The sequence below is a fragment of the Protopterus annectens genome, chromosome 6.part1 (genome assembly GCF_019279795.1).
Source record: "Protopterus annectens isolate FY-2018-M chromosome 6.part1, PAN1.0, whole genome shotgun sequence".
Classification (NCBI taxonomy): domain Eukaryota; kingdom Metazoa; phylum Chordata; order Ceratodontiformes; family Protopteridae; genus Protopterus; species Protopterus annectens.
Window position 1 is genome coordinate 334,768,857 of NC_056738.1, and position 14,437 is coordinate 334,783,293.

Below are 14,437 nucleotides of genomic sequence, written 5' to 3' on the forward strand. Positions count from 1 at the left end.
TGGTGGGAACAGGAAAGGACCAGTGCTTGCAGGGGCAATACCTACTGAACCTGGGTGGCTGGACCTGTAAGAAATCCTTAACTGTCTGCATAGATTTAGCTTTTTCTTCCATCTTTTTTAAGACCTCCGCTGCCTTAGTGCCAAATAAGTTGTCTTGGTGCAAGGGTGCATCCAACAATTTAGATTTAACATGGTCTGGCAAGGGCGGTTCCTTAAGCCATGCATGCCTTCCAAGGACAGAACCGGCAACTGCTGCCCTGCAAGAAGCTTCTAGGGCATCAAAACCATAATATAAGGTGTGCTTAGTTACTTGACTTGCAGAATGCATTAACTCTTGTAACTCTTTAGATTCCTCACAAGCAGGAAAGGAAGACACTTTCTGTTTGAGGAGTTCCATGGTATGTTGCTGAAATTTTAGCATTTGGAAAATACAGTTGTGTACACTTACCATAAATGTAGATGTTCGAGTGTATTCACTGCTGCAGTCATCACATTTGGGTTATCTGTCTGCAGGTAGCCCTCAGCCAGCCTGAATACCAGTCTTTGGATTCCTGCGTCGGATGCTGTCTCCTATTCCATGATGTCAGGTCGTCAGGGGTATAAAACATGCAGCCGACGCCATTACATCAGTTTTTCTTGCTCCAGATGTCAGGTGCCCCCACAATAGGAAGCAATTAAATAGTAAATCCCCATCAAAAAGCAAATACACAAGAAAAAATAAATATACCAACCATAAGGAGAGGTAGAGTCCAGAGAAGTTAGGGGTCTGGAGAGAGGGTAATCAGGACTGCAACAGCGAATACATTCGAACATCTACATTTATGGTAAGTGTACACAACTGTGCTATGTTCTTCGTGTTTCACTGTTGCAGTCATCCCATTTGGATTGATTCCCAAAGCTAAGGAAGGGAGGAGGAAGTTAAAGAGCATTAGAGCCAGCTATTAATCCCTGCAAGACTGCAGGGCAAATCCAGCTCTGGATTTAGAAAAGATAGGCAAGTGGTAATGCTTGGTTAAGGTATGTACAGAGCTCCAGGTGGCAGCTTCTAGGATGTCCCTGGTAGGGACCCCTCTGAAAAATGCTGCAGAGTTAGATGCAGCCCTGGTGGAATGTGATCTTATCCCCTGTGGGGTAGGTTTTCCATGGTGCTTGTAGCAGAAATGAATGCAATGGGCTATCCATTTTGAAATGGTTTGCTTTGAAATGGCCTTCCCCTCTGCCCCTGCAGCAAAGTTAACTAGCAGCTGCTCAGATTTTCTGGTAGGCTTAGTCCTGTCCAAATAGAATCTAAAGTTGTTTGTGCATGTCCAGAGAGTGTAGCATTCATTCCCCTTTGTTTTGTGGATTAGGGAAAAAAGTAGGCAAATGAATGGACTGATTTAGGGCCACAGAAGACACCACATTGGGCATAAAAAGAAGGATTAGTCCTGAGGGAAACCCTGTCCGCATGGAAGATAATGAAGGGTACCACTGCCATGAGAGCCTGTAATTCAGACACTCTTCTTGCTGAAGTGGTGGCTAGAAGGAAGGCTGTTTTCCAAGAAAGGAATTTCAACTCTGCTGTAGCAGCTAGTTGAAAGGGAGAAGGAGTGAGCTTTTCCAACACAAAATTAAGGTCCCAGGCCGGATTGGGAGCTGTCCTGTGGGGGGGGGGGGGGGTCTTGAATTTTTGGCCCATCTAAGGAATTGCTTTAGCAAGGGGTGAGAGAAGAGGGGCAGCTCAGTATTATAATGTGCTGAAATGGCAGAGGCATGAATTTTAATGGACAAGAAGGATAGGCCCCTGTGGAGCATTTCTGTTAAGTACTGTAGAATATGAGGCAAGCTGGGCACCGTTGAGCCCATCCCCTGGACCAGGCTCCAGGAGCAGTATCTTTTCCACTTTTCAGCATAGGATTTTCTAGTACTAGGCCTCCTTGCCTCTAGAATGACATCCAGTACCTGCTTACTGAGGGATGCTAAGAGAAAGCTCAAGGGATAAGCCAGGCTGCAAGGTTCAGAGTTTGAAGCTGAGGCTGCAGAATCTGGCCCGCCTGCTTGGACAGCAGGAAAGGGGGTCTGAGGCAGGTGCCATGGTTGTAGCAGTGTCATACTGTGCAAGAGGGGGTGCGCCAGTGCTGGTGTGGCCAGTCTGGTGCAATTAGTATTGTCCTTGGCTTGTCCTGTTTGATCTTTAGTAGACCCTTCGAGAGGAGAGGCAGAGGGGGAAAGGCATAAACTGAGAGGCTTTCCCAGGTAAAGGACAGGGCATCCACTTTCCAAGCTTGGCTGTGGGAGTTCTTGTGCAGAATTTGTGCAGTTAGTAGTTCTGAGGGGAGGCAAACTTGTCTACCTCTGGAGTCCCCCATTTGTTCCTCAAGAGGTTGAATATTTTGGGTTCTAGTTTCCATTCATGTGGGTACATGAGATTTCTGCATAAGTTGTCTGCCAGTGAATTTAGTTTGCCTGGCAGGAATTGAGCTTGCAGGTGTACTTGGTATCTCAAGGCTGTGTTCCACAGAGCCATGGCTAGTCTGCAAAGAGGGTACGAGTTAGTTCCCCCCTGCTTGTTTATGTACCACATAACTGTGGTGTTATCTGTCTTTACCAATAGTTGTCCTGGAAGAATACAGTCTTTGAAGGCTGTCAGAGCATTCTGTGCAGCTAACATTTCTTTTTGATTGATATGCAGGTGCATCTGTCTCGGGGTCCATTTGCCCTGAATGCACTACCCTGCCATGTGAGCCCCCCATGCATAGTCTGATGTGTCTGTTGTTAGGGTTTGGGCGGCAGGGGGTAAAATGAAAGGGAGTCCCTTGTTGTGGTAGCGGGCCTCTGCCCACCAAAGGAACTCTGTCGTGATACAAGGAATGATAGAAATCATTGTTTCCAGGTCCTGAGAATGTTGACACCATAAGCTTTTTAGATACCATTGGAGTTTCCTCATATGCAGTTTTGCATATGGAATTAGTAAATGCAAGAGGCCATGAACCCCAGGGCTTGCAGTATTTTCCTTGCAGATAGCTGGGGTTTTGTGGCCAATAGTTTGAAGTAGGTTGTCAAATAAACATTTTTCTCTGGAGTGAGGAATGCCATCTGGGAAGCTGTGTTCAAGCTTGCTCCAGGAATACAATCTGTTGGCAGGGTACTAGGTGAGATTTCTTTTCGTTGATGTGTACCCCAGTGAGGATAGAGGTTTCTTTACGAATGCCAGGTGTTGTAATAGCAAGTTCTGGCTTTCTGCCTAAATCAGACAATCGTCCAAGTATGGGTAAATTTGAATATTTTTCTACCTGCTAAACACAATGGCTGGAGCTAGACACTTTGTGAATACCCTGGGCGCAGTAGATAAGCCAAAGGGAAGCGCAGAGAACTGATAGTGCATGAAGCCTGCCCTGAAGTGTAGGTATTTCCTGCAAGATTCCCTTATTGGGATGTGCAGGTACGCTTCCTTTAAGTCTAGGGTTGCCAGCCAGGCAACCTTGGCTAGCATGGGAAGAAGATGTTGCAGAGTTAGCATTTTGAAGTTTGGAACTACCAGAAAGGTGTTGAGAATAGAGAGGTCCAGGATAGGATGCCAGGAATTGTCTTTTCTGGGCACCAGAAAAAGTCTTGAATAAAAACCTTGTCCCCTTTGTTCTGCTGGGACAGGCTGAATAGCCCTGATATTGAGAAGAGAGAGAACCTACTGTTGGGCCTCCGCCCATTGATTTGGGGGTAGGTCTGGCCAACCACTTGGGGTTGGGTAGGGTGTGGAAGTGGAATCTGTATCCTTGGGAAACTATGTTCAAAACCCATTTGTCCTGGGTAAGGAGTTCCCAGTTTTTTGCATGCAGGGTGAGCTTTCCTCCTAAGGGAGCAGGTAGTAGAGCAGGGCTTGGAAGGGTTAAGGTTAAGTCATTGTGCCATTTTTCCGTAAGGGGGTGGCTTACTACTCCCTGCAATGGAAGTGAGAGCCCCCCCCAACTGCTTAGGTCTGTGCACAGCCTGAGACTGTAGCCTAGGCGGTCTGTTGTTCCTGGGTTTGGACTGAAAAGGCCTAGAAGGGACTGGAAAGGACAAGTTCTTTGAAGGTTAATGTCTACTGAATCTGGGAGGCTGTATTTCTAGGAAATCTTTAACAGTTTGCTGCCAAAAAGGCAGTCTTGCTGTAAGGGAGCATCCAGTAATTTAGCTTTTACATGATCTGGCAAGTTTTGTTCCTTAAGCCAAGCATGCCTTCCAAGTACAAACCTAGTGACAGCAGCCCTGCAAGATGTTTCTAAAGCGTCAAAACCACATTGCAAAGTATGTTTATCAACTTGTTCTGCAGAATGCATTAAATCCTGTAATTCTTTGTGTTCAGTACAGTCCAGAATCAACATAATTTTCTGTTTAAGTAGCCCCATAACATGCTGCTGTTACTTTAACATATGAAACTGGCAATGTAAAGCCCTAATGGCCAAAGTAGCAGAAGTGTATACCTTCTTACCCCATCTGTCTAAGGTTCTAGAATCTCTATCAGAAGGGGTAAGATTTTTGGCAGCAGTAGCCTTAATGCCTTTTGGTCCTTAGGAAATGGTCTCTGGATCCGCAGAATGATTCTTGAAGAGGAACTTGTGAGAGTCAGGTACTCTGTAATACCAGTCAGGTTTACTGGGGGCTGGAGGTGGGGCTGGAGGTGAAGTGTATGGGGAAAGGCTAGATTGCAAGAAAGCATCATCTACAATGTCCAGAACCAGAGGGATAGCTAAAGGCCTGTGTTGAGGTAGGAGTAAGAATTCCCTAAGTCTCTTTTTGGAGTCAGAGTAATCCTGTCTTTCCCAGTGGAAATGCTCCCTAAGAGTGTGCAATGTTTTACCGAAAGAAAAATCTTCTGGAGGGGAAGCAGAGGGAATGGAATCCTCTGCATCAGAATCCTCATGAGTAGATAAGGGCAAATCCTGGTAATCAGAAGGAGGAGAAATATCAGATTCCTGATCAGAAGGAAAATCAGTTCTAGGTCTCAGAGGGGGGAAGGCTGGCTTCCCCTAATTAATGTAGTAAGGTTTTCAGCCATTCTAAGCATTTGTTTTTTAGGCATATGGGCCTGAGCCTGCAGTTTGGTTGTCTGTTTTCTAGTCGTGAAACGAGTTTTAGGCCTGGATGAAAACGATGGAGTCGGTTTAAAATGCAAGTCTGTAGGCCTGAATACACCCTCAGAAACTGGTGCCTGCACAGCGGCTCCGGACCCATCCAAGGTAGAGACATCCGCAGGTTTCATTGTCGAAGAAGCATCGCGCGGCATACTAGACTCTGAATGTGTCTCAGTAGAGGCCTGCGAATCTGAAGTAGCGAGTATCAGGGGCTGTGAAAAGTGCCTCACTGAGTACCAGCAGACTGGCAACTAGCTTAACGGAAGCATCGTCGGCAGATTTGGACCTATACAGTCTGTCTCTGCCTTTATCCTTACGTTTTTTTGGAAGATCGGTAGTCGGATGGCTTAACGAAGCCATTTCGGAGTACTGAGACAGAGTATGAAAGTAATTGGCTACAAAGATTGCACAACGATTAATAGTTCGGTGGTTGAACAAGGCACAAAACCGACATTGAGGGACATCGTGGTATGGGCCTAAACAGGGATGCAATATGAATGAAAATCTCTCTAAGGTATTTGCTTTCTACAGGTAAGACAATTGTTAACTTTTTTACTGACATCGGTTGGAGCAAGAAAAAGAATCCCCAGTGGGGTACTTATCTTTTTTGAAGACTTCGGAGCCGAAACTCGAAAATGAAAATTTCAGGAGTCGGCCCAGCAGCACTTGCGAACTAGTTCTGCTTCACGCACCGCACAGCAAAAAAAACTGATGTAATGCATCGGCTGCCTGTTTTATACCCCTGACGACCTGATATCATAGAAGAGGAGACAGCATCCGACGCAGGAATCCGAAGGCTCTGGTATTCAGGCTGGCTGAGGGATACCTGCAGGCAGATAACCCAAATGTGATGACTGCAACAGTGAAACACGAAGAACCTCTGACAATTTAGTTCTCTGACAGCAACAGTAGCAGAGGTGTATACTTTTTTACCTCATCTGTCTAGTGCTCGGAAATCCCTATCTGAGCGGGTGGGATTCTTTGCAGAGGTTGCTTTAATACCTTTAGACCCTTGAGAAATTACCTCAGGGTCAGCAGTAGGATTTTTGAAAAGAAACTTGTGCGAGTCAGGGACTTTGCAATACCAGTCAGGTTTTCTGGGTGCAGGAGGAGGCAGGGTGTCAGGTGTCAAACTGGATTCCAAGAAAACATCGTCCACAACATCCAGGACTGGGGGAATGGCCAGGGATCTGTGCTGTGGAAGATCTAAGAATTCCCTGAGTCTCTTTTTAGACTAAGGGCAGTCCTGTCATTTCCACTGGAAACGCTCCCGTAAGGTATGAAGGGTTTCCGAAAGGAAAAGTCCTTGGGTGGATAGGCTGAGGGAATGGAATCCTCTGCATCAGAATCCTCACAAGCAGAAAGGGGTTGCATGTCTTCATATTCAGATGTATCAGAGTCATCAGACTCCTGTTCAGACAAAACTACTGGGAAAAGATCTCTTTTTCTTTTGGAAGCGGTAGCTTGACTTCCCCTGATAAGCATGAAAAGGTCTTCCGCCATTTTAAGCATTTGAGACTGGAGCGAGGAAGCAGGAGACTGGAGCAAGGAAGCAGGTGCCTGGGAGTGGGTCGTTGGTTTCTTGGGTGTAGTTCGAACCCTGGGCCTTAGAAACTCGGTCATTTTGGAAAGAACGGTAAATGCAAAAGAAGTCATCTGTTTGTGTCAAGAATCGGTAGTGTGAAGTACTTCCAGCTCAGTGGCTCCAGATCCATCCAAGGGAGAGAAAAACCACAGGGTCCTTAGTCGAAGAAGAGTTTTGCGGCATACCGGACTCCGAAAGGGTCTCGGTAGCGGCCTGCGAATCCAAAGAAGCAGGCATCAGGGGCTGCGAAAGCGCCTCACTGAGGACCGGAGGACTGACGACTAGCTTAACGGAAGCGTCATCGGTAGGTTTGGACCTGTGCAGTCTGTCTCTGTCTTTATCCTTACTTTTTTTAGAAGATCTGCTGTTGGATGGCTTACCGAAACCAAATCAGAATTCAAGGACTGTAAGCAAAAATATGTAGCTACAATAAGGGCCCGATGATGTATAGTTCTGGGGTTGAACAAAGCACAAAAGCAACAGTGGGGAACGTCATGGTCTGGGCCTAAGCAAGTGGCGCAGTAAGAATGAAAGTCTCTGTGTGGTATTTGCTTTCCACAGGCGAGACAACTGTTAACTTTTTCTGACATTGGTTAGTGCAAGAAAAAAGGATCCCCAATGGAGTACTTAGCTTTAGAAGACTTCAGCTTCAATTCGGAAGACGAAACTGAGGTAGCGGCCGACCGGCACTCGTGCGAACTGCTTCTACTTCAGGTTCCGTGGCAAGAAAGACTGATGTAATGGGGTCGGCTGCCTTTCTTTATACTGCTGACGACCTGACGTCAGTCCTGAAGCTACAGTAACTGACGCAGAAATACTAAGCCTCTGGTATTCGGGCCGGCTGAAGGCTACCCTGGCAGGGATAATCTAAATGTGATGACTGCAACAGTGAAACACGAAGAACATCAAAAAGTTCTGCAAACTGATATTTTTTCAGTAAATATGTAATTTCAAGTCTGTACACAATAAACATGTTTTTTTGTAATGTGTTGGAACAAATACATCCACACACATGCAGACTCATATTAATCATAAGAATCCCGTCTTCCTACTCATAATACATCTAGCCATATGCCTCTTAAATGCCAATACCAGTGAAGAAGGAAAGGTACTCACCAGGGAAAAATTCTGAGAAGACTTCTTGCAAGAAAGTAATCAGAAGTTCCCTCAATTTCTGCTCACTTTCAGAAAATTCAAATAAGTGAACAAGATGGAACATCTGTTCATCCACCTACAATAGGAAGTGAAGACAGCCAGTTTAGTGATTCATATAAAAAGCCAGGCCATAGTCAAACCTTGTGCTTCAGATCTGGTATACAGTCAAGGTTAATGCTGCAAAAAGTAAAAACAATTTACACAATTACAAAAGCTATACATGTTTGGGGTTTGAAACAAAGTGGGTAAAATCAACCCATCTGTCTTGACCCACCAGATAACCTATTTCCAAGGCCTTTGGATTTCAAATTGTGACAATATAGAAAATTGTGTTTCTGAATATTTTACACAGGGTGAAAACTAATGTTATGTGATACTGACAGGCATGTGGTTACACTTTGGCATCCTTTGTATTTTTGTGCCTGTACCTGAATTACAACAAATTAGTACCATTTTAATGTAACTAAATTTAAAAAATGTACTAAAACAGAAAGATGCTTTAATTTCTCTTTATTTTCTCCCCTCCTACTGATGTGCATCATAAGTGCCAAATGACCTCTAGAATACTTACTTGCCTATAAAGCAAGACACAAGTAATCCACAGTGTTCGGGTTGGAACTAGTACTGATCATGTGACCTAGAGGACAGAAGGACAAACGTAGAGTAGTACTAAACTTTACTGATCTAGATATCAGACCCTGGAAACCTGAAAAGAGGGAGAGTGAGAAAGAGATCTGGCACTACAGAATGTGGAAAAGCACAGACATCCGAAAACAAGCTGCTGAAGACCACATCCTGACTGAAACACCATGCCTTTCTTGGACCTCAGGCTCTCCAAGGGGAGCCCTCCTAACCCAATGTAAAAGTCATTTTTTCAGCTGATATTGGACCAACCCAACCTAATATTTTGTCCAAAACGGTTTTAAATAGGTCATCACTTCCATTCTAGCTCACTATATAGACAAAGGTTTTAAGGCTTGGGGGTTTCCACTGACCAGGTTCCTGCATCTTACTAAGTGGTTACACACTGATCAACAGTTTAACTTAATCTCTACCACTGTGAAAACAAAAACTGAGAAACAGTCACCAGTATTACTATCACCTTGAATAAAATTCAGTTGTTCGCTATTTAGTACACTGCCTGGATATCACTGAAGAAGAAACTAAGAGCCTGAAAGAAAATCAACAAGAAAAAGTGGAGAGAAAATACCAACTGGAAAGAATCCTGCTGCTGTTCAGCAAAACACAGTTCAACCTCCAGCTTTGGTGCAAGACATGGCTTCCAGTAAGGTAAACAAGGAAAAAAAAGTCAAATGTATTCAGATGATTAAAATAAATGTAACACTGAAGGAGTATATCAACTTAAATAACAAAAGGCTGGAAAAAGGAAGAAGCTTTAAACAGATATTCAAATGAGCTGATAAAACTGGAATAATCTGAGGCAGAAAGGAAGAAAAGGCTGGCTGAGTATAAAACTGCTCAAAAAGAGATGTAAAAAAATGGAAATAATTAGAGGACAAAGCACATAGACATTTTCTGCTGTACCAAAAAAAAAAACTAGAAGGAACAGACCATATTAACTTTATGAAGGCACAAATAAGCAGCTGGTCTGGTATTCCACAGCAGGAGCTGTTAATTAAAAGGGCACACCATGTATGCTCCAAATCTGGCCAAGAGAAAGCAGACAAGACTTTTATTGGTAAAGATGCACACTTACTAGCAGAAAGAGCTGATCGTGACAAACCTGAGGCAATAAAGCAAAGTATTAACACTTGGGAAACAGTAGAGTGTTTGTGGAAAATAATTATTCACTGCAGAAGAGAAACAGATTTATTCCCGTAACCAAGGAATGTCAAGAGGTATGTGTGATATTCAAGTTGGTGCATCCAGCTGTCTTCAGAATATATTTTCCTAGGGTATCAAAGACCTTTTATTAACTTTTTGATGCAGAACAGTCCAATAAGGAAATGCAAATGTTTGCCCAACAAAATGTGAGCCATCAAGCAGAAGGGGACTCTGCTTCACATTCTGATAACAAAGCACATGGAAAGACTTTGCAAGTGAAACATTTTCCAAAGGAAAAGTACAGTTTTGTACCTACCATAAATGTAGATGTTCGAAGATCCACATTGCTGCAGTCCTTACATATGGGTAGTCCGCTGTCCTCGGTCGGCCCGAATACCAAAGTATTAGGCTGACGTCGGTCACGGCGCTTAAAACTGACATCAGGACGTCAGGGTACAAAAGCGCATGACCGACGTCATATCCTCAGTCTTTTCTTGCCCCAGATGTCAGAAGGCCCTAACAAGAAAGGCCAAAGCCAAAAAACAGCAAAAAATAACCAACCACCCCTGCACTAACCATATTTACAATATGTACAACCCAAACCACACCACCACCTCTTACTACAGAGGGGAAGGAGGGAGGGTAAATTGGACTGCAGCAATGTGGATCTTCGAACATCTACATTTATGGTAGGTACAAAACTGTACTATGTTCTTCATCTCACATTGCTGCAGTCCTTACATATGGGTAGAATCCCAAAGCAGAGGTAAGGGAGGATGGCAAAACTATAAAGCATTAGGGGCTGCCAAAATGCCCTGTAAAATTGCAGTGGCAAATCCAGCCCTAGATTTAGAGTAAAGTGGAAGGTGGTAATGCTTAGAGAAAGTATGCACTGAACTCCAAGTAGCTGCTTCCAAAATATCTTTAGTAGCCACCCCTTAAAAGCTGTAGAAGTGGCAGTAGCCCTAGTGGAATGAGGCCTAATCCCAGCTGGAATCTCCTTACCATGATGGGAATAACAGAAAGCAATACAAAAACCAATCCACTTAGAAATAGTTTGTTTTGAAACAGGTTTGCCCTGAGAACCCAAAGCAAAAGAAACAAATAACTGCTGAGACTGCCTGAACCCTTTAGTTCTGCTCAAATAATATCGTAACTGTCTGTGTATATCCAAAGTGTGCAAAATCCTCTCCCCTTTATTTTGGGGGTTTGCATAAAAGGTAGGCAAATGAATAGTTTGGTTTAAAGCCACACTAGAAACCACTTTAGGCATAAAAGAAGGGTTAGTACGCAAGGACACACTATCCTTGTGGAAAATTAAGAAAGGCTCAACCGCCATAAGGGCCTGTAATTCAGAAACCCTTCTCGCAGAGGTAATGGCCAACAAAAAAGCAGTCTTCCATGATAAATATTTCAACTCTGCAGTTGCTGCAGGCTCAAAAGGTTGTAGAGTGAGTTTCTCCAACACAAAATTGAGATCCCAAGCAGGAGTAGGAGCTCTACGTGGGGGTCTTATATTCTTTGCCCCTCTAAGAAATTGCTTAAACAAAGGATGAGAAAATAATGGTGGGTCACAGTCATAGTGAGCAGAAATCACTGCAGCATAAACCTTTATAGAGGAGAAGGACAAACCTTTGTCCAATAACTCAGTAAGGTATTGAAGAGCAACACTTAAATTAGGTTTAGAAACATCAAAGTCCTTTGCTGTGCTCCAAAATAAAAATCTCCTCCATTTAAAGGCCATGGAGGCTCCCGTACCAGACTTCTCAGTAATGGGTACCAGTGCTGTCAAGGCCAATCCGGAGCTATTAAAATCATGTTTGGCTTGTCCTGTCTGACCTTCAGGAGTACCTTTGGAAGGAGAGGCAGAGGTGGAAAGGCATACACGTGAAGATTGCTCCAATTGAATGAGAGAGCATCCACTTTCCAAGCTGTGGGATGAAACCTTTTTGTGCAAAACTTTGGCAGCTGGTAATTTAGTGGAGAAGCGAACAGATCTATGTCTGGAGTTCCCCATAACACTGTCAATTTCTGAAATACATGAGGATCCAATTTCCACTCGTGGGGATCCATAATTTGTCTGCTCAACACATCTGCTAAGGAGTTCTGTGCTCCTGGCAGAAACCTTGCTTGAAGATTTAGCTGTAAACTGAGAGCAGTCTCCCACAAAATCATTGCTTGTCTGCATAGAGGATATGAATCGTCCCCTTGCTTGTTGATGTACCACATGACAGTTGTGTTGTCTGTTTGAATCAACACCTGCCCTGGAAGAAGTAAATCCTTGAAAGCTATCAATGCAAATTGGACTGCTAACATCTCCTTCAAGTTGATATGTAAATGCTGAAGTCTGGCAGGCCACGTGTCTTGTACCCATTTTCCATTTAGATGAGCTCCCCAAGCTTTGTCTGAGGCATCTGTCGTTAAAATCTGACTCGCCTCTGGTCGGGTCACAGAGAGTCCCTTGTTTAGGTGACATTCCTGAGCCCACCACAAAAATTCCTTTTGGATGCAAGGTATTATCTGAATGACAGTGTCCAAATCTTGGCAGTGCTGCGTCCATACATTTTTGAGATACCATTGTAGCTTCCTCATATGCAGTTTGGCATTGGGAAGTACCAGAATACAAGATGCCATGAACCCCAAGGCTTGAAGGACTGTCCTTGCAGTCAGCCTGGACTGACGAGACAATTGGTGGAAGTAAAGGGAAAGATTCTTTTGTTTGTCCGGGGTCAAAAAGGCCATCTGGGATGCTGTATTCAGTCTCACACCCAGAAAGCACATGTCCTGAGAGGGTACTAGACTGGACTTTATTTTGTTCACAGAATACCCCAGGCATCTTAACACTGCCATCACATACTGTAAATGATGAAGAAGTTCGTCCTTTCCTTTGGCCAGAATCAGGCAATCGTCCAAATAAGGATAGATTTGTATTCCTCTTAGCCTGAAGAAAGCTACCACTGGAGCCAGAACCTTCGTGAACACTCTGGGCGCAGTAGATAAGCCAAAGGGCAATGCAGAGAACTGATAATGAAAAGTCCCAGCCCGAAAACGCAGATACTTCCTGCAACTGAGCCTGATAGGAACATGAAGGTAAGCCTCCTTGAGATCCAGAGTCACCATCCAGTGATCTTTGCCCAGCAGAGGTAAAAGCTGTTGTAACGTCAACATTTTGAACTTGGGAATGTCCAGATATGTGTTGAGGATAGATAAATCCAAAATTGGTCTCCACGTGTTCCCTTTCTTTGGTACTAGAAACAGGCGAGAATAAAATCCTAGGCCCACTTCTGGCAGAGGGACAGGTTGTATGGCCCCTATTTGAAGTAGTAGAGAAATTTGTTTGTGAGCCTCTAGTCTTTGCTGAGGAGGAACGTCTGGCATGCCTTTGAAAGGAGGCAAGGTATGGAAATAAAACTTGTAACCTTGGTGTATGATTATCCAATACCCATTTGTCTTGGGTAATCAAATTCCAATTTTCCTTGAAGAGTGCCAACCTTCCTCCCAAAGGTGCTGCCAGGCAAGAAGGATCTGGCAGCTGAAAAAGTAGGTCATTGGGCCTGTTTACGAAAGGACTGGCCCCTGCCCTCACCCGAAGATTGTGCAGGTGAACTCCCTGTTCTAGGTCTAAAAGAACTCTGAGCTCTGCCCCTACCACGTCTAGATCTACCCCTAGACTGAGAATCATAAGAAGGATACGTCCACCCTTTAGCAGGCCAATTCCTACTAAACTTCGGAGGCTGAACTTGCAAAAAATCTTTAACAGCCTGCATAGACTTAGCCTTGTCTTCCATTTTCTTCCAGACTGACTCCACAGGTGAACCAAACAACACATCAGACTGCAAAGGAGCATCCAAAATCCTTGTCTTAACATGGTCAGATAAATTCTGATCCTTCAGCCAGGCGTGCCTGCGAAGAACTGAACCAGTGGCAGCCACCCTAGACGAGGCCTGCACAGCATCAAAACCACATTGTAATGAATGCTTACCCACCTGTTCAGAGACATGCACCAAATCTTGTAATTCTTTACACTCAATGCCTTCCGCCAGAGCATCCACCTTAGACTTCAATTGAGAAAGAAGAAAGTTTTGATATTTCAACATATGAAACTGGCAATTCAAAGCCCTCATAGCTAAGGTAGAAGATGTATAGACCTTCTTTCCCCATCTATCCAAAGCTCTGGCCTCTTTATCTAGAGGAACCAGATTTTTTACAACAGAGGCCTTGACACCCTTAGGTCCCTGACTAATAGTTTCTGGGTCCGCCCTAGGACTCTTATAAAGATATTTATGAGCCTCAGGCACCCTGTAATACCTATCCGGTTTAACAGGCGCAGGAGGCAGAGAATCAGGATTAAGTGAAGCCCCTGAAAACACATCTTCCACAACATCCAGAACAGGGGGTATAGCCAAGGGCCTATGTTGGGGTAAAAGCAAAAATTCCCTAAGCCTTTTCCGAGAATCAGAGAAGTCCTGACCTTCCCACTTAAAATGTTCCCTCATAGAATGAAGCGTCTCTGAAAAAGAAAAATCCTCTGGAGGAGAAGCAGAAGGAGTGGAATCATCTGCATCAGAATCAGAATAAGGAGAGTACTCCTACAAGTCTTCAGCCGAAGACTCTGAAACATCCGAAGCCTGCTCAAAACTTCCCAACTCTGGCTCCACCCTAGGCCTCTTATCAGGAGGGGGCAAAGAACCTCTAATCAGAGTAATCAAATCTTCTGCCATTTTAAGCATGTGCTTCTTAGGCATAGACCCTGCTGAACTAGGAGTGACACCAACAGAAGCTAAACCTGGCCTGCCTCTGGGAGAAGCCTTGGAAACAG

At 44.3% G+C, this 14,437-nt stretch overlaps 1 protein-coding gene across 1 annotated transcript in view; it reads right to left on the bottom strand.

Moving 5' to 3' along the window:
• Positions 1-14,437, bottom strand: part of TUT1 (terminal uridylyl transferase 1, U6 snRNA-specific) — a 411,795-nt gene that overhangs the window by 243,707 nt on the left and 153,651 nt on the right. Inside the window, exon 4 of the mRNA XM_044075371.1 lies at positions 7,795-7,909. Coding sequence (XP_043931306.1) covers positions 7,795-7,909 — 115 coding nt within the window. The remainder of the gene's footprint in view (positions 1-7,794; positions 7,910-14,437) is intronic.